The sequence below is a fragment of the Parasteatoda tepidariorum genome, chromosome 10 (genome assembly GCF_043381705.1).
Source record: "Parasteatoda tepidariorum isolate YZ-2023 chromosome 10, CAS_Ptep_4.0, whole genome shotgun sequence".
NCBI lineage: Eukaryota > Metazoa > Arthropoda > Arachnida > Araneae > Theridiidae > Parasteatoda > Parasteatoda tepidariorum.
In genome coordinates, this window is record NC_092213.1 from 80,987,976 (window position 1) to 81,006,432 (window position 18,457).

At 27.5% G+C, this 18,457-nt stretch overlaps 1 protein-coding gene across 5 annotated transcripts in view; it reads right to left on the reverse strand.

Annotated features, from left to right (window-relative positions):
• LOC107440974 (putative ankyrin repeat protein RF_0381) overlaps positions 1-18,457 on the reverse strand; it is a 40,573-nt gene that overhangs the window by 17,730 nt on the left and 4,386 nt on the right. For 2 of the 5 annotated variants that reach the window (XM_043038819.2, XM_043038818.2), the window contains exons 3-12: positions 18,209-18,346; positions 16,983-17,081; positions 15,630-15,704; positions 14,184-14,270; positions 10,728-10,811; positions 10,358-10,453; positions 8,290-8,406; positions 5,493-5,612; positions 3,484-3,588; positions 1,606-1,674 (exon numbers count right to left, since the gene is read on the reverse strand). In XM_043038819.2, coding sequence (XP_042894753.1) covers positions 1,606-1,674; positions 3,484-3,588; positions 5,493-5,612; positions 8,290-8,406; positions 10,358-10,453; positions 10,728-10,811; positions 14,184-14,270; positions 15,630-15,704; positions 16,983-17,081; positions 18,209-18,346 — 990 coding nt within the window. The remainder of the gene's footprint in view (positions 1-1,605; positions 1,675-3,483; positions 3,589-5,492; positions 5,613-8,289; positions 8,407-10,357; positions 10,454-10,727; positions 10,812-14,183; positions 14,271-15,629; positions 15,705-16,982; positions 17,082-18,208; positions 18,347-18,457) is intronic. The other 3 variants (XM_043038821.2, XM_071186792.1, XM_043038820.2) reach the window with 2 other exon arrangements.

Here is an 18,457-nt window from a genome sequence, read left to right on the forward strand (position 1 = left end):
ATTTCATCAATATTAGTTAAACAGAAAAAATTCTATGTTGGTTCTAAGCAAGATAACTTAAATCATAACCGCAATGTACTTAAAAAAAAACTTTCTACAAAATTAAATAATCATATTTAAGTTAGGTATGATTGATTCATTTCAGATTTAGGTACTGTTTTTTTTTCATTTCTTATAATGAAGTGTATATTACATATTTGTTTGAATAATATACAGTACCCTTCCAAATTATTAGGGACACTTAAAATTTCCAAAAAATTGTCATTTTTCAAAGTGTCATAACTTTTTCAAAAATGAATCAATTTTCATAAAAATTTCAGGATATCATGTTCAGGTCTTCTACTTTCACCTAAAAATTATTGATTTAATTTATATAAATTTTTTGCAAAAAAATTTCGCATTTGAACAAACCAATTTGTTTTTTTAAAAAAATGTCAAATCTGACAAGTTGCTACTTTGTAACAAAATTTTTTGCATAAAAATTACTATTTACACATTAAAGTACAAGTCATTAACTTTAAAACGCGCTAAAGTGAATGACTTTACGATTTTTTTTTTTGACCGAGATATGAGATTTTGAAAATTTTTTGTCATTTATAGTGAAAACGAAACTATTGCGAATTCGAAAATTATTTAGTATTATTTTTTTGCAACTTTCTTATTTGGATTAATTAAGTTTTTTATTTAAATCATTATTGCAAACAAGAACATTATTTGTAAATTTGCAATAACAATTTTAAAAGACGACTCAAGAAATTTTTAAGAAATTTAACTTTATTTTCCCACCTATTTTTATACAAAGGTTAAACTTTTCTCAACTGTGATAAATATAAACTTATGCGAAACTTACGTAACAAATAAATGATTAATAGCTAGCAAATTTTCAACAGAAAATGGTCAATAGGTTGATGTCTTTAGGCTGAAGAATAAATACTAAATAATTTTCGAATTCACAATAATTTCGTTTTCACTATAAATGACAAAAAATTTTCAAAATCTCATAACTCAGTCAAAAAAAAATCGTAAAGTCATTTACTTTAGCGCGTTTTAAAGTTAATGACTTGCACTTTAATGTATAAATAGTAATTTTTATGCAAAAATTTTGTTACAAAGTAGCAACTTGTCAGAATTGACATTTTTTTTTTTTTTTTAAAATTGCTTTTCTCAAATGTGTAAATTTTGGCAAAAGAATGAGATAAATTAAATTAGTAATTTTTAGGTGNAATCATTTTGCGAAGGGTCCGTTTTTATGAAAAGATATTTTGTGAAGGGTCCGTTAACGGACCCAAATTTCTTCTAAACAGACCCCTGTCTAAGCAAGATAACTTAAATCATAACCACAATGTACTTAAAAAAAAACTTTCTACAAAATTAAATAATCATATTTAAGTTGGGTATGATTGATTCATTTCAGATTTAGGTACTGTTTTTTTATTTTTTATAATGAAGTGTATATTACATATTTGTTTGAATAATATAAATGTAAACAACATAATTAGATGCAGAACGTTAATATTTACAACTAACTGTGACTACAGTGACAGTTAAGCAAAAGTAATTTGCATAAAAGAAAATTTCTAATAAATTACGAATTTAATACTTAACCTCATCAATGGCATCAAGGATTCTTGTATCACCAAAGAGTAAAGCCAAGTCACGAATAGTTTGATTCATCTAAAAGTTAAAAAATTCAATTAGACTACTTACACAAAAAGAATATACAGTCAAACCCCGCTATAGTGAAACTTCAAGGGACCGAAGTGTCGGTTCACTATAACCGGGAGTTCACTATATCCGTTACGCAGGCAATTTAAATTTAACTAATGGTTCCTTAACTCCTCCCTTTTATTACACATTATTCAAATAAATGACTGAAAAATAATATGTAGATGCAAAAAATGTGTTATTTTTCATTACTCTTCATCTTGAGTACAAAAAAATTAGTAATCTTTAGCTGATGAGCAATCCTCACCATCAGATATGGAAACACTTCCCGACTCTCAGATAATTTTTCCTGAATTTCTGTTATTCCGCTTTTTAAACCTATCTAACCTGCCATTCGAGCACATAAAAGTAGTCTCATAAAATCGATTAGCAAATTCATCGACATTTGCCAGATACTGGAAGATTGCGGCTTCTTCGATTGGTGAACCACTTCAGCAATGTTTCTTCAACATACTTGTGATCTGCTTTTCTCAACTTTTTTCCACCATCTAAATTTTTTTCATGANTTATGAGGTTTTTTTTTAAAAATTAAAGTTGTTGTTTTTACCTAGAAGAAAAACATAAGAAAAGAATATTAAAAATTTGATTTTTTTTAAAAATTTTTGTGGTTGTTTATGATTATTTTAATTTTTATACAAATTAAAAGTAATTTTAACCATTGCTAAAAAAAAAGCTCAAACAGAAATCAGATACTAGGTATGAGTATTAAATAAAAACATATAACGCACTGAAACAACATAAACAAACTTGAAACATTTACCAATTTAAATAAAAATAATGAAATTTTTTTTACCATTAGCATGAAATGAGTAGCAACCCAAATCACGCCAACTACTGTCACGAAAAGGTCATATCTATTTCTCCTGCTCTGCCAGTAGCCCCTCGGCGTAAATGCTATTGCTTTCATAATTACCTAAGGAAAATATCAATTTTCAATCCTTTTAACATAGCCAAGGAAAATCTATTATATACACATACAGTCAGACCTCGATATAAGGTCACTTTTCCAAAGTCCCGGCTATCTGAATAGGAATTCCTTGTTACAAAATATCAGATATATGGTCAAGTTTTAAAAATGCTTATCGCTTATAAGGTCATTTTTATCTCCGGCGAGGGAAGCTCTTTTCAAACAAAAGCCTATTTAACTTCCTTACAAGGCAATTACCCCTCTCAAGTTCTAGGAAAATGTTGCAGTCAACGAACAAGCTACAATTTCTGAAATTTTTTTACAAGTTGTGGACAGTGAGGACAATGACAGCGATCCTGAGACTGTAGCTGTAACCCATGTGGAAGCCTCCAATGCAATAAATGTGATACGAAATTTTTTTACAAATCATGACGGAGCTGAGTAACATTTTAAGAAGTTACAAAATCTAGAAAATATTGTTCAAAAAATGAAACCAAAAACGAGACAGACTTGCATAAATGATTATTTTAAATAAGGTAAGATGTAATGTATGTATGTGCACTTTGAGGAAATTTGTAAACAGCTTTATTGTAAATTAAATTTTTTTAAAAATCTAAATTTCTTTAATTCTTTATTAATTCTGTTAAAATTTATTGACTTTAACATTTAATTTATGACTGATCGTTTTGGTTTGTATTAAAATTTTTAAAAAGTCTTAATATGTACTATTTACGTGTTTATTTACGAATTGTTATGAATCGGTTAAAAAATCACCCCGCTTCTAAGGTCACTTTTGCGATGTCCCTTAGGGTGACCTTATATCAAGGTCTGACTGTATATATATAGCATACCTGATTCCTTTCACAAAGTAGCAGAGGTCCTCCTCTATCAATGAGTATTTTGAACACTTCATCCCCAACCTTTTCCATCAATGCAATTTCTAGAACGGTTTTACCCTGTAATGATAATTAAAGCTACGTTTATTCATATAATGTTTATTAGTAAAAAAAATTAAAAATTAATAAAAAAAATCATATCTATATAAATTAAGCAGGGGAAGATTTCACATGTGCCAAAAAATGTGCTTAGTTGAAAAATTATTTGCAATGTTTATTTGAAGGAAAAAAAAGACTTACAAATTAATAAAAAATCATCTTGATTTAAATTAAGCAGGTGTATATTTCTTAATCGGTACATATGCCAAAAAATTTGATTGATAAGACAACCGGGCAGTAGCACGAGAGAACTAAAAAAAAAGAAATATCTCAGAAAGGACCAGCTTGAAAAGTTGGTGGGGAGAACAAGTTTGAAAAAAAAAAACCTCTAGGTCAGGGATGGCGAACCTTTATACACCAACGTACCATTTTCTTTAAAAAAAAATTGCTTAATGAGGTCATAGACGTGCCGTCAAATAATTTTGACTTCGTGATTATTGGGCAAATAATACTAAATATTATCAACTCAAAACTCTTTATTTATAGTGAGAAAAAATACATTTTGCAATATGTCAGTTATACGCGTAATTCAACTTTCAAGTAACATTAATGTGACTTCTGTAGTTGCAGATTAGATGACCAATAACTTATATTAGGTTGTAAGATGTTCGTTTAAGCAGAACTGTTAATTTTTTTTTGCTAGTTATTTATTGTTAGCTTGTTTTTTATGGTTATTAATTGGTTTTTTTCGCATTATTTTTTAATTTTTTTATTAATATTGTTTATTATTTTGTTTATTTTTTATGAATTTTAATTTAATTGTTACATATGCTTCATAGCTAAACAATAATTGTGATCGGTGGAGTGCCCAAAATATTGTGTAGCGTGCCATTGGTTCACCATCCCTGCTCTAAGTGATAGTAGCTGGCATGAACAGATATCGATATGAAAACATCCTCCAAAGTAATAATTTATGAAGTATGTACCTTTATTGTATAATTTGTTTTGAGGCAGAATTAAAGTCGTCTTGTAAAAAAATAAGAACAATACCATCTGAAATAGCAAAATTGTCTCTCAAATATGGAGAAAAAAAAATTCCTATGTTTTCCCTTAATTCTACACAATATATTAAGAGGAAACACAATTACTGTGCTCTTGTGTGAGCTATATTGGGCTAACTATATATATTAGTTTTAATTTCTGGCTACAGCTGAACATACATAAATAATGCTATAAGTAAATAAAACAGGATGTGAAGCCAGATTTTTCAACAAAAAATAAGCACTTCTTAAGCACCCAATATATATTTTTAGTCACTTTCCAAAAAAAACCATAATTAGGATACAGGCAGTAATAAAAATTATTTCCCACTGTTGTTTAAAGTTCTTAATTTCTAAACATAAAAATCAACAAAATGCAAAAACATTTTCAGAGACATTACATAGTTCTAACTAGTTTTTGATAAATATTGCAAAGAAAACAATGAAAATCAAGCTTTTTTTATAAGTTATGATGACAATTGACACGCCAAAGAAAAAAATCTCATTTTGCAAGATGGAAAATTAAGCACTTTTTACACCCAATAAAAAAAAGCAAATTTAAGGGCTTTTAAAAAACGTAAATTAAAAATAAGCAACTTTAAACACTTTTTTAAAAATCATATGCACCCTGTGAAATAGTTTAGTATGACTGAAATATCCTTAAACATCCCATAGATTACGCTTAGAGTGGTCACCATTTTTTAAAAGACAAAAATAAGAAACAACATTCCCTGCATTTTCCCAATTTCTGAAGAAAAACTCAAAATTCCCTGCCTTTCCCCTGCTATTTTAGGTGATTTTTAAATTCCCTGTATTTTCCAGGTTTCCCTGCTCTCCCTGTGGAGTGACAACCCTGAGTAGTAACAAAGAAAAAAGTGATCCTACCCTGTACAGGATTTTGAACAACATTTCTTCCTGATAGGGTTTATCTGGCGGAAGAAGAGCTCTTATAACCTCCGGAGATATCCTCGGCTTTAAGGCTGAAAACAGGACTGGCATATCAAACTAAAAATATAAATTCTACAAATAAGCAATAATTGACATTCAGAATTGTTCATTACAAAGTGCTTTTGTAAACATTAAAATAAATTCGTGTGCCTTAAGTGCTCAATTTCAGTTATTATTAACTATGATACTATAAACTATGTCACTATAAACATTAGGAAGGAGGTAGGAACTTTATTTACGTCGCACTAGAGCTGCACAATGAGTGATTGGCAACGGTCTCGGCAACATCCTCGAGGATGATCCAAGAACATGCCACCGCAATTTTGATCCTCTGCAGAGGGGATGGCTCCCCTCTGCAGGGCGTGCGAAGTCGAGCGCTTTACGGTAGAACAGTTTAATGAGGACTAATACTGCGCATCCTTGGTTCCTACGTAAGATGATCAAAGTGGTCACCCACCTGCTTACTGATCGCAACCAGTGATGCTTGACTTGTTCTACTGGGGGCGTTGGGTGTCTTTACAATCAATCCCCTGAGGGACACTATTAACATTAATTTTGATATTATGCAATGCTAGACACAAATTTTATGAGACCAAGGACAAAATTCATTCCTTGCTTAAAACTCAAACAAAACAACAACAAAAAAATTTAATGCTATATTTTGAAAGCTTTTTAAATAAGACTTTTAAAAAACAATGGTTAACCGATAAATTTTGAAATAGCATTTCATAAATATGCTAAAGAGAAAATTTCCAATTAATATTTATAAATTAATCTGTGCTAAATTGATATAAATTAATGCACTAAATTGTGCTAATTGTAAAGAATTCTTTTACTAAAGTAGAGTAACATTTATAAATACATCAAAGAGAATGTTATTTATTGTGAGAAATTTTAACTGGGCCCTTAACAGTTCCGACAATTGTTCCTGTCCTCTTTCCTTGAGATTATTTGCAAGATAGAATTTTAGAACAAGATAAATTTTATATTTTTTTTGTGTGTCTCTTTAGAAACAACGTTTTTAAATAGTTAAAAATTTATTGAAATTATTTTTGCATTTATCAACCACAGTTAGATAAATGAAGCAAAATATGCTACATTTATTAGTTCTGCATTTTAAACAAATTAAAAATTTTATTTTAAAAATCTCAGAATTTACTTATAAAGAATAATGCAAAATATAACAACTATTTTCAAATTGATGTCTTCCTCGTTAATATCAATGTATCGAGTGAGAAACACTCAATTTATGTGCAAATTGGAAAATAGGAAAGTTTAAATAAAGATTGATTTTTTTTTTAAATAATAATTTTCGTATTTTTTCCATTAATATAAGATGTTATCTCACAAGGAGAGACTTGTTTGAATTGAAACTTAAGCCAAGTAGGTTTGTCTGATGCTCTGGCGCTTGAGCCATCATAAAAAACAATGAAATAATGCCTCTTCTGATTTTTTAAATTTTATTTTATAACGGTTGTTAAACAGGGACAAATTATACATGCACAAAATATCGAATGCAGTCATTTCTTTTAAAATATAACCTTCAAAATCATCAAAAAATATTTCTTTTTTATGATTTTCAGAAGCGGTTATTTTGAACGTGTCATAATTACAGACTGTATTGCATCTAAGATGACTCGCCATCAAAAATTAAAATTACTATGTCTATCAAATTTTTTCTTTCTATCATTAAAGGCACAATTCATTCATTATAAATCTGCCATTTCTTGAAAATAGTTAAAATTGAAATCAAAGTACTTCTGCACAGGCAAAGCAGCTGGCAAAAACTGAAATAAAGTGAAAAAATTTGGTTTAAAAATTAATTAAGGTGTTAGGATAGGAGGAAGGGTTACAAAATTAGAATATTTAAATACAGTTGTGCATGTGCATTTCGCTTGCTTATGTTTAGATGTTGTATTACAGGGTGGGTAGCCAAATCTCTCAACAAAAAATAAGCATCTTTTAAGTACTTTTTAAGCACTCAAAAAATATTTTTAAGTACTATATACATTAACAAAATGGAAAATAATTTTCAAAGACTTTACATGGTCACGATAAAATAACTAGTTTCCGACAAAGAACTCTTTTCATGATTATGTTAGCCATAGCCACAATAAAAAGATCGAGAGAGTTTTAGGTTCGATTTCAGAGGGTGGAAAATTAAGCCTGAAATTGCAAAATGCAGCAGAGTTGCACATGAGAGTGCAATAATCTCACCAAACCCAGCTCAGTAGACGCACATGGGGACCCACAGGTATTTCATCAAACATGCAATCTGATTGGTGTTATCACACATTATGAACCGACAGTAAGCTGAAATGGATTGTAGGTGAATGAATTGTGAAAATGTTGAATAGAACAAAGTAAAAACCACCCTTTTGCATAATAAGCAGCGAAAATCGACACGGCAAGTAAAAAAATCTTATTTTCGAAAAGGGGGAATTAAACACTTTTATAAAACACTCCATAAAAAAAGTACCTTTAAGTATTATTAAAAAGTGAAAATCAAAAATAAGCTCCTTTAAATACTTTTTAAAAACACTACACACTAGATAACTTTGAAAGGTGACCAAGCTTGTCGCCAAAGGCAACTAGTCTTATTATATTTGTGCATAATATATCTATGGTCTGGAATTAGAATAAAATGAAAATCTGGAAACAATAAAGTTTTTGCACAAATGTACAACCGGAATGTATTAGGCAAATGAGATTATGAAAGCATAATAAAACTTACACCTATGTCATCCTGCATGATAGTATAAAGATGGCACCCATATTTTATGAAAAGCTCAATAGCACCCACATCTCCAGACTTGATGAGGTAATAAAGAATAGGTGCCCCTCTATCACTCTGTCAAAAAAAATGCTCTTATTTAATATTTTTCAGCAACAATAATGCTTACTCAAAAAAGTTGAAGATAATACAAACTTCGTGACAAGAGGCATTATATAGAATTTTGTGCTATATAAATTCACATATTATTAAATTTACCAACTAAACATGGCAATATATATCAGATCAATATTATTGCTTTTAAAAAAAATTTAAATGCAGAAATTTTAAAACACAAAAAATATACACTTAAGCATTTATTACTTACAGAAAAAAATTTATTTTGCAAAGAGTATTAAAGCTAAAAACCAGCATATTTACAAATTTCGATCTCAATTTGGAGAGTTGTTGTTTCTAGAATTGTGTTATCTAGGACTTTGAATGTATTAAGTATTTGATGTTTAATTTTTCATAAAGCAAATTTATTTGGACCCATTTATAAGAAAATATAAATGTTATCCATGCAATTCAATTATTTTTTAAAAAAAAGAAAAATATTAATAAAGTAGTTTTTTTTATATAACATAATAGTATAATATAAATAATATTAGTATATTAAATTTTTAACAACTTATTTTCTGATGTTCGAATTTTTATCTAAAAAAATGCACAAAAATACAAATACAATTAACAAAAATAAATTAACAAATTAACAAATGTCTGAAATTTAATCTAAAAGAAAGCTTATTTACAACACAAATTAAACCCAGACTAAAAAAAGTGATTTTTTTTATTTAGTTAGTTAATCCAGGTATTTAAGACGACTGCTGAAAAAACGATATATGAAATTTTCTATTTTGTCGTTACATTTCTTAAAAAGCGTGAAATTTCGAATTCTTTGGATGGGGGGGGACCATTTTTATAGGACTCTGCAGATGAAGATAAAGAAGATTCGTATAATGATGCTGTTAACGTTATTGAATCTGATACATATGATGTTCAGCAATTTTTAAATTTGCAGCTTTATGATATGTTTCAAAGTTTTTGTTGCGTTATATGTGGGAATAGTAGTTATCGACTATGTCAACCTTCATCTATGAAAAGGTATGCCGACATAGAATCGAGTTAACATATCTTATACTTGGAATTGTATCTCAATCATATCTTGGAATTGTATCTTTGTAATTGTAGACACACTACATTTTTCTGAACGTAGTTTAGAGCATTGTTTAAAAAAAAAAAAAACGCAAAATTAATTGCATATACCGTATTAAAAATAGTTTTTGTAAGGGGAGAATTGATCTAGAGACATTGATATCTATCTCATTGCTTATTGTGCATCGATATTTCATGATCAGCCAAAGTCTAACTTTATTACCAGTGGATAAGTTGACCCACTGATTTTGGTAAAATTTTGGGGGTTTGAAAAGTAGACTTAAAACACCTGGATAAACAGTAATTTGTTTCTAATTTTTTGTTATGAATGTATGAATTCTTCAAATTCACCATGAAGTGAAGAAATAGATTGAACTTATTTTAGGGAAAAAGTAATATTTAGTTTGTGATTCGAATGAGTGATGACAATACAATAAAAAGATATTACTTTTTAGATGCACTGGAACAAGAAAGCTGGGAAAACCACGGTTGAGATGGGCTGATTCGGTGGAGTCTGATTTTTTAGCAATTAATAAAAAAATTTGAGATCAAAGATAAATATTAAGTCATTATGGAGAAATATTCAGAGGAAGACATTGGCCCACATTGGGCTGTCTGGCCAACTATGATGATGACTATTTAGTTCGATTGTTGTCACAATGAAAAATATCCATTTGTGAGCTTGTAAAATGACCATTTAAACACACAATTATAAAAAAGTTACAAAAGCTTCAACAACAACAAAAATCACTACTACTTGCTTTAATAGATGTTTTATACTTGATCTGAAATAAAATGTAATAAAGTACAATTTATTCAGATAAATTTTAAAATAATAAAGCAAAGTTACGCAAGAAAATAAATAAAAGACTACCATTTTTCGAAGATCAAGCCGAATTTTGTTATGGCATTTTTCCAATAGTTCACTGACAGCTTTAATATTCTGGGCAAGTATATGATGAATTATTTTCTGAAAAGATATATTAAATATTCATAAGACATACTTTAATATCATTGTATATAATTATATTTATTCAGACTGCATACATTTTATTTATTTATTCTCTGTGTATTTAATTCAACTATGTAATTATATTTGATTTTTTTAAATTTTAAAATTTATTTAAAAATAGAAAGTGGCACAGAATTGAATATTTTATAAATAAAAAAAGATTTATTTTCACATATGACTACAAACTCCAAAACAAAGAAGAAAAAAAATTTAAAGCTAAAGGTGCACTGACCATTGTTTCAAAAATTCCCAGAATCAAGGAAATGATTTCTTCATGGCCAGTTTTCAGAGCTATATTTTTTAATGAAACACCATCCTATAAAAATATGCATAGATTAAAAAATTAGCAAAAAAAAATCAATATGATAAATTATATTAAAAGAACGAACGCATGCTAATAATTTTTTACTTTTTTACTAACATGAAATAAAGTGAAAATGTTAGTATTTTACATTGCACCTTAATTAAACGATAAATTTTCTAGTAAATTTTTTTTTGAAATGAAATTTTTAAATAAAACTATATGAAAAAGCAATATTTTATTCATTATTATTTAATTTAATAATAAAAAAATTTAAATTGTAAGATGCAGATATTTTACATCATCTTAATTATTATAATTTTAACCGTTTGGACTTCTAAGACTCACAAATATTATTTCCATATAACATTGAAATATAATCAAATACAGTTTGTCTAAAGTAAGAGCTCCCCTAGCCATTCGTCTGGACCCGTGGCAGTTACTATGGTAACAAGGCATAATTATTTCAAGTAGGGGTGTGGGGTCGACAAAAAAAGGGAATATTTTTCTTCAGTCTATTGTGTTAGCCTTGAAGTGAAGATAAGTTACCCTTCCTGAAATGTGCTATTCTAGTATCCACAGCAGCAGACGACCTCAGACTTTGTGGTGGGGGGAGTTGTTACAGTAGACAAATTATACCCCATTGCCTGTCCCTGTTATATGACTTGTTTTTCATTGTTAGATGACAATACACGATTATTCAAACATCATATACGGAACTATTTAGTTCCTGATATGCATTTTGTTCGAAGATGCCATTCCTCAATTCTCACCTTTCGATTTATTTTGCAATTAATCCTTTCATAATTTTTTATTGATTCATTAACATTTTCTACTACCAATACAACAAAGTATTTCATACAATTAAAAAATAACATTGAATATTAACAAATATTTGTTAAAGAATAAAATAGACATTATTGAATGAGATTAGATAATTCTGCAAATTTTTGATAATTTTTTTATACTTTGGAAATTAAAGGGTCGAATGACAAAATTTCATATCAGCATTCTATCCAGTATAATTACAGAAAAAAAAATAATTTAGAATCTTAAGAATACACCAGTGGCGTGCAAACCAGTGTTCATATCAGTGGCGTGGAGAGAGGGGGCAAATGTACTCCCAGTCATTTACCTGACGGAGGCATTCAATTGACGACTAAGCATACTAAAATTTTACTTACTTAAAATGTAATTACTGCTATTTTATATTTATTATAGCTATTTTTTTTGTTGTTTAAATCAAGTTTCAAATTAATTAATGAATTAATATTTGAAAAAACTCCATTAACATCAAGTATCATTCACTACAAGTTTAAAAAAATGCATTTGAAATTGAATGGATGAATAAAAAGTATTTTTTTAACGATTTAAAATTTGAACAAGATATATAAATATATATAGGGAGAGTGTGAACTAATAGTAGAAAGTGAAAAAACAAAGGCATGTGGTATCAGACTACTATAAAAGTATAAATTAGGTGATGTGGACCACACGTGCTACCACATAATGTTTTTTATTGAATTTATCCGACACAACGAATATAAAATAATTAAATATTTAAAGGTGCTCAATAAACTATTTTTATACTCAAATAGAGCTGTAAGTTTGAATTTATCACTATGTTATTTTTTAAATATGTGAAAAACTGAATCGCTTATAGTAAAATGTAAAACAATAATTAATCCTTAAACAATCAGTAAATTCCATTTCGTTTTTCGCTCATCCCTATTTAATGAATGAATTAATATTTGGAAAAACTGTATTAACATCATCCACTACATTTTTAAAAAAATGTATTTGAACTTGAGTGTATGAATAAAAAGTATTTTATTAACGATTGAAAATTTGAACAGGATATTGGGGGAGTGTGAACTAGCAGTAGGAATTGAAAAAGAGTAACTGAAGATTTTGAATATGCTTATACACTACATTACATTTCAACTTAACATTTAACTATACATTTTACATTAAAATGCAATAATAGTAATGTATGTAAAATAATAAGTTGTCAGTGTACATGAGAATATCAGTCTTTAGTAATATTTACGTATTGTCATTAATTAGCAGTATTCAAATTACAACATTTGTATAGTTTTACTTAATAAATTTTTTTTCCGAGTTGAATAAATACTTACTTTAAATTTATAGGAGAATGAAAAAGGTAATACTTTTTCAATTAAAAAATATTTGATGATATTGGAATGATGAAAAGTACTAAGATGTCAAATGGGCTGCATTAAATTTATGCTAAAATAGTAAAGTAAATGCTGTTTTTGCATTAATGATTAAATAATTAATAGTGAATAATCTATTGTGACATTGATTTTTATGCAATAAAGCTTTAAAGCATAAAAATGTGCATAAATAATGTAGCATTAATTAAAATAATATACATTGTTAATTTTTTAAATAAATTTTGAATCTTCTTTTTATAAATCATTAATGAAAACATACTGCATACATAAAATAAAAACTGGTTTACACTGATAACATAATTTAAAAAAAACATAAAAATAAAACGAAATTTAGAAAATGACCTCAGTTCCATTTTTATTTTTATTTGCAGCTAGAATAATGAAGTGTTTAACGAGATTAAAAAGCAGAAAAACTTTTGATTGCAACTTGTTACATTTTTTAAGCAATTTCAAAAACAATCAGGTAATGGAGTTGGTAATGGTTTGTGTTAATTAAAGAATTTCTACAGACATTATGACTTAATTTCAAATTTACTCACATTAATTTGTTTTATAAATATATTTTTGTAGAATAGCAACAACACGTAAACATTTAAAAATTACCTATCACATATGTTTAACACAATAACACAGACCCACATTAGCAATTAAACTCAAGATTAAAAAAATAATAATAATTAAGGGAAAATGAACTGTTTTTTCATTTAATTATACATAAACAGAAAGTATTTATATAAAAAAAAATAATTCAAAAGTTTTTTTCTTTCTTTAAAAAAAAAAAAAAAAAGTGGAAGCAGAATTGGCATTTTTATTTTTTAAAAAATGGTTAGGTTTAGAACAGCCAACCGGGAAACTAAATTTGATGGTCAAAACAGAGCAGATCCATAAAAAAATTATCCGAGCGTGGTTAATATGAACTATTGTTTAGTAAAATCATTATTTCCTAGACTACTGTGAACAATACATCAGTTTCATATAAAAAGCATTTAAAATTTATTTTTTTTACCAAATAGAGATGCATAAGCTAATAACACTTCACACACCTGTCTATTGAAATTTCTTTAATAATTAATCACATAGTACTTGGATATTAAAGTAAAACAGTTGTCATTAAGAAAGTGATGGTATTGAATTAAATGTGATAAGGTTCATTTGAATTACAATAAAACAGATTGCATAGTACACTCACTTGATAGAGATCAGTTCTGCACCATAAATTGACTAATTTTCTAACTTGATAAATGTTTTCCCACTCAACAGCTTTCCAAACACCAGGCTAGAGAAAGAAAGTTAGAGTGTGCTGTATATTTCATTGTGACGCTTTTAGGCCACATCATATAGTTATTGTAATTAAATTAAATAAAGGAAATTTACTCGACTTAAATTTAAACAAATAATATTTTATTTACAATTAAACCATTTTAGCATTATCATTGACAATTACATAAACCAACTTAGCATTAAAACATTAGTGCTTAAATTGATTTTTGAATTGGTGGAGAGAGAGACTTACTAAGTTTATACATGGTTTATTTTTGGTATGCGCCTAAAAGAGTAGACTCACGTTGATTGCTCTCCTAACCCCTTCATTCGGCTGCTTCAATGCCGGATTACCCATTAGGCCAGACTAGGCCATGGCCTGGGGCCTCCAATGATTAGGGGCCTTCTAAAAATGGATTTTTTGAAAATAAATTTTAAAAAATTAAGATGTTCTCCGGGAAATTAATTTTGATAACATTATAGATGAGTTTATTGATCACAAGAGCAGAAAAAAAAGATTTTTGAATACCAATTTTATAGTAGCGTTGATTTTGTAAAGTGTTCATAAATTTAAATTTTTTTCAAAATTTTATGATTATTTTTTAGTTTTAATTTAACAAAATAAAGTAAAATTTAATTTATTATTACTTATTTTTATGCTTTCTTGAATGAAAAGATACATAAATACTTTTATATTTGAATAAATAAAAAATATACGAGGAAAAAAATGTAATCTAAGGGTCCCAAAAATTTGAATGGCCGAGGGCCCCGCGTACGCATAATCCGGCACTGGGCTGCTTTTATATCATTATTATTTTTTTTCGTGATAAAAAGATCAAGTTTTAGTTAATGAGCCCAAAAGTTATTGGCATTTTCAAGTTAGTCCTATGATGGGGGTGACATTCTAATATTTTAACCTAATTGTTTATTTGAAACCATATTTAAGTTACTATTTGCCGATGGAGATTTCCCATGGTAGTTTTATTTAATCAAAAACTTTGAGATGTTCTAGATACTAATTTTAGCCCTTTCTCATGATTTTAATTTTGAGTGACGATAAACCTCACATTATAACCGTTGTTGAAAAACCGACCTTATATAAAATGCAAAAATTATAATTGTACAAAATTAAGAATTAAACCGAAAACAAGAGAGTCCCAACTTAGAAAATTTTGAAAACTGCAACGATACTCTATATTTTGTAGAGGGAGGCTTATAGAAAATTTGCTTAGGGAAAGCAGCCTTGTTATTTAATGATAAACAAGGGGAAAAAAAGTAGTAATAAATACGTAAACAATGAGTTTCATAGCTAAAATAGCAATCAACTTACACAAATTAGTAAACATTTTGAAGAATAAACTAAAATATGACTCACATAAAATTTATCAAAAATATCTTTAATGTTAGTTGAAGATGTTTGTAGTACATAATCAAGAATGGAAATATTAAACTGCAATAAAAAAAAAAGTGTACATTAGAAAAAGTGAAATTACTTTCAGTAAATTTTACTAAATGCATATTACATACAATAAAATTTGATTTCAATAAAATGATATATTAATTAAAGATATAAGATAAAATAAATCATAATGCAATTGACAAATATAACAATTAACAAAATCACTACAAATATTTTTATTGGAACTTGTAAGTAGTTTTTTTTAAATTCTTTTATAAAAAATGAGGAGCACTTTATATTGCAGATAGAAACTAATTATGTCAATGGCTTTATACTACTTACTTTGATTTTTTATGTTAACTACTTAAACTTTCATTTTAAAATTTATTTTCAGCAGAGAACTTAACATATAATTCATGAGTTTTAATATTTTTGATGTAATTTCTATAGTTTTAGGTAGATGAGTAAGTGTATCTTGATTTGACAAAGAAATTCCTGGATTGAAAATACTCTCTAATAAATAGAACTAACTGGCATACAATTCTCTTTTGTATAACAAAAAAAAAATAAAAAAAAAAAAACATCTCATGAAAATTTGAAACAGCATGATTTTAACTTCTTTAACATGCGAAATAACTAACATGTGAAATTAAACATGTGAAATATTATATATATTATACCTATTTATATCAGATAAAACATGTGAAATAAATATAAAGACAGATTTGAACTTATAAACGTAAATACTCCTTTATTTGGTTATTGGTTATGCAGTTTTTGAGTTTCAAAACAGTGCTATTAAGCTAAATTACTTTTTTTAAGTTAAATTTTTTTGCTTTGAAATGTATTGTTTACTGTTTTAAATCTATGTATCCTTTTAACTTAAAGAAATTTATCACAGTCAAAGTTCGTTTTGGAGAAAGAAAAAACAAAACTATTACAATATAAATTCATTGGCTGGTTTAAATAATAATAGCAAGTAAGTGCAGAGTTTGATTTAATTTCTATAAAAATTCTATCCAATCTGATTACTATCCATCAAAAGTACCATCAAGGTAATTAGTATATATATATTTTTTAATCTTAACATATGTTGTACTAAGCATTGTAAAGAGAAATTCGCCCTTTATACCATTTGAAAATGTATGTCACTAAAATCAAATTCTATCTTACTTGAGCAATATGAGGTTGTTTTTTTTTACATATCGCATTAATTTTTTCAGTACAATAATACTTGTTCTGTTTAAAATACTTGAAATTCTACTTATTTAAAAAGTTGGTTGCCTAGTTAGGCTAGTATGCAGAAAAATTAATAATATATATACTTACTTCTGTGTTGGCCCACATGTTTGCACCACATTGCAATAGAACATCACACAAAAGGGAATGGTTATTTTTCACAGCGTAAAACAGACACGTGTTACCTTTCTAAAAAGTTGAAACAAATTTCTGCATTAAATGAAGAAATAATAATGTGTACAAGCATATTTATATACACACTGATGAAAACAATTGAAGAGGCAAATGGATTTTCTTTTCAATAAAAAAAAAACTAACAAAGCAAATAAATCCAAACTTGGTTAAAAATATCATCTGATACACCCAATATATAGGAAAACAAAAATTGGCTCAATCTNTATATATATATGTATATATATATATAATGCAAAATGCTCTTAATTTCTAAGCATAAAATCAATAAAATTAAAAAACATTTTCAAGAACTTTGCATAATCATGGTAAAATAACTAATTTCTGATAAATATTGCAGAGAAAACTGTGAAAAACATGCATTCTTGTAATTTAGAAGGACAATCGGCACAGCAAATAAATAAAAATATCTTTTTTAAAAGATAGAAAATTAAGTACTTTTTACAACCCTGAATAAAAAAAGCACCTTTATGGGTTTTTAAAAAACATAAATCCAAAAATAAGCAAATTTAAGGAATTTTTGAAAACGCTATGCACCTTGTTTACTTATTTCACAAAAAGTATTATTGCATGTAAATAGATGTGTTTTTCTCTAATTTTTAGAGAATCTTCAGTTTTGACCTCCAAAACCTTGGGAAGCGTTGTTTTTTTTTTTAACTTATAAACACTAAAAAGCCTCAGTAAAGAAAAAAAAATAGTTCATAAGTTAACCACTAGATGGTATTGTATGGGACTTTTAAGATGCTAACACAGGATTAGAAGATACGTACTTGGAAAAAAGAATACCACAGTAACATGTTATGTTTTTTTAACTAGTATTTTTAGATGATCGCCATCTATCAGTCAAATATTAAACTATTTTTTTAAGGCAAAACAAATTCCTATCGATTCACTTACGTTGCTCAGATGAAATATCCGATCATGTGATTCTTTGTTACAGCATTCTGAAGGGGCAACTTTAATTATAATAATCCTGCGTAATTGTAAAGTACATATTAAGAATTTTACTAATTGTAATTTTAAGTGATCAGCAATGATAGTTTTGTAAAAAAAAAATATTTGTAGGAGAAAATTACCAAAATAAAAAACTCAAATTGTTTTTGGGTCACAGTCTTGATATTTACCTCATCTAATTCTTCTATGTTAAAACCAGAGTCAATTAACATGTAGATTATGTCCCTTTCCTTTTTAGAACAATGACATTCCTGAAGACAATTTGCTTCATTTTCAGAATCACATAAAAATCTGAAAATTCTACCATCCTGCAAAAAATATTCAAAAGATTACTATTATGAACGATAAGAATAAACAATTTCCTTCAGGCCCAATTATTGAGTTAATAGTTGGCAAAACCAGTGACTACACATTTCCAT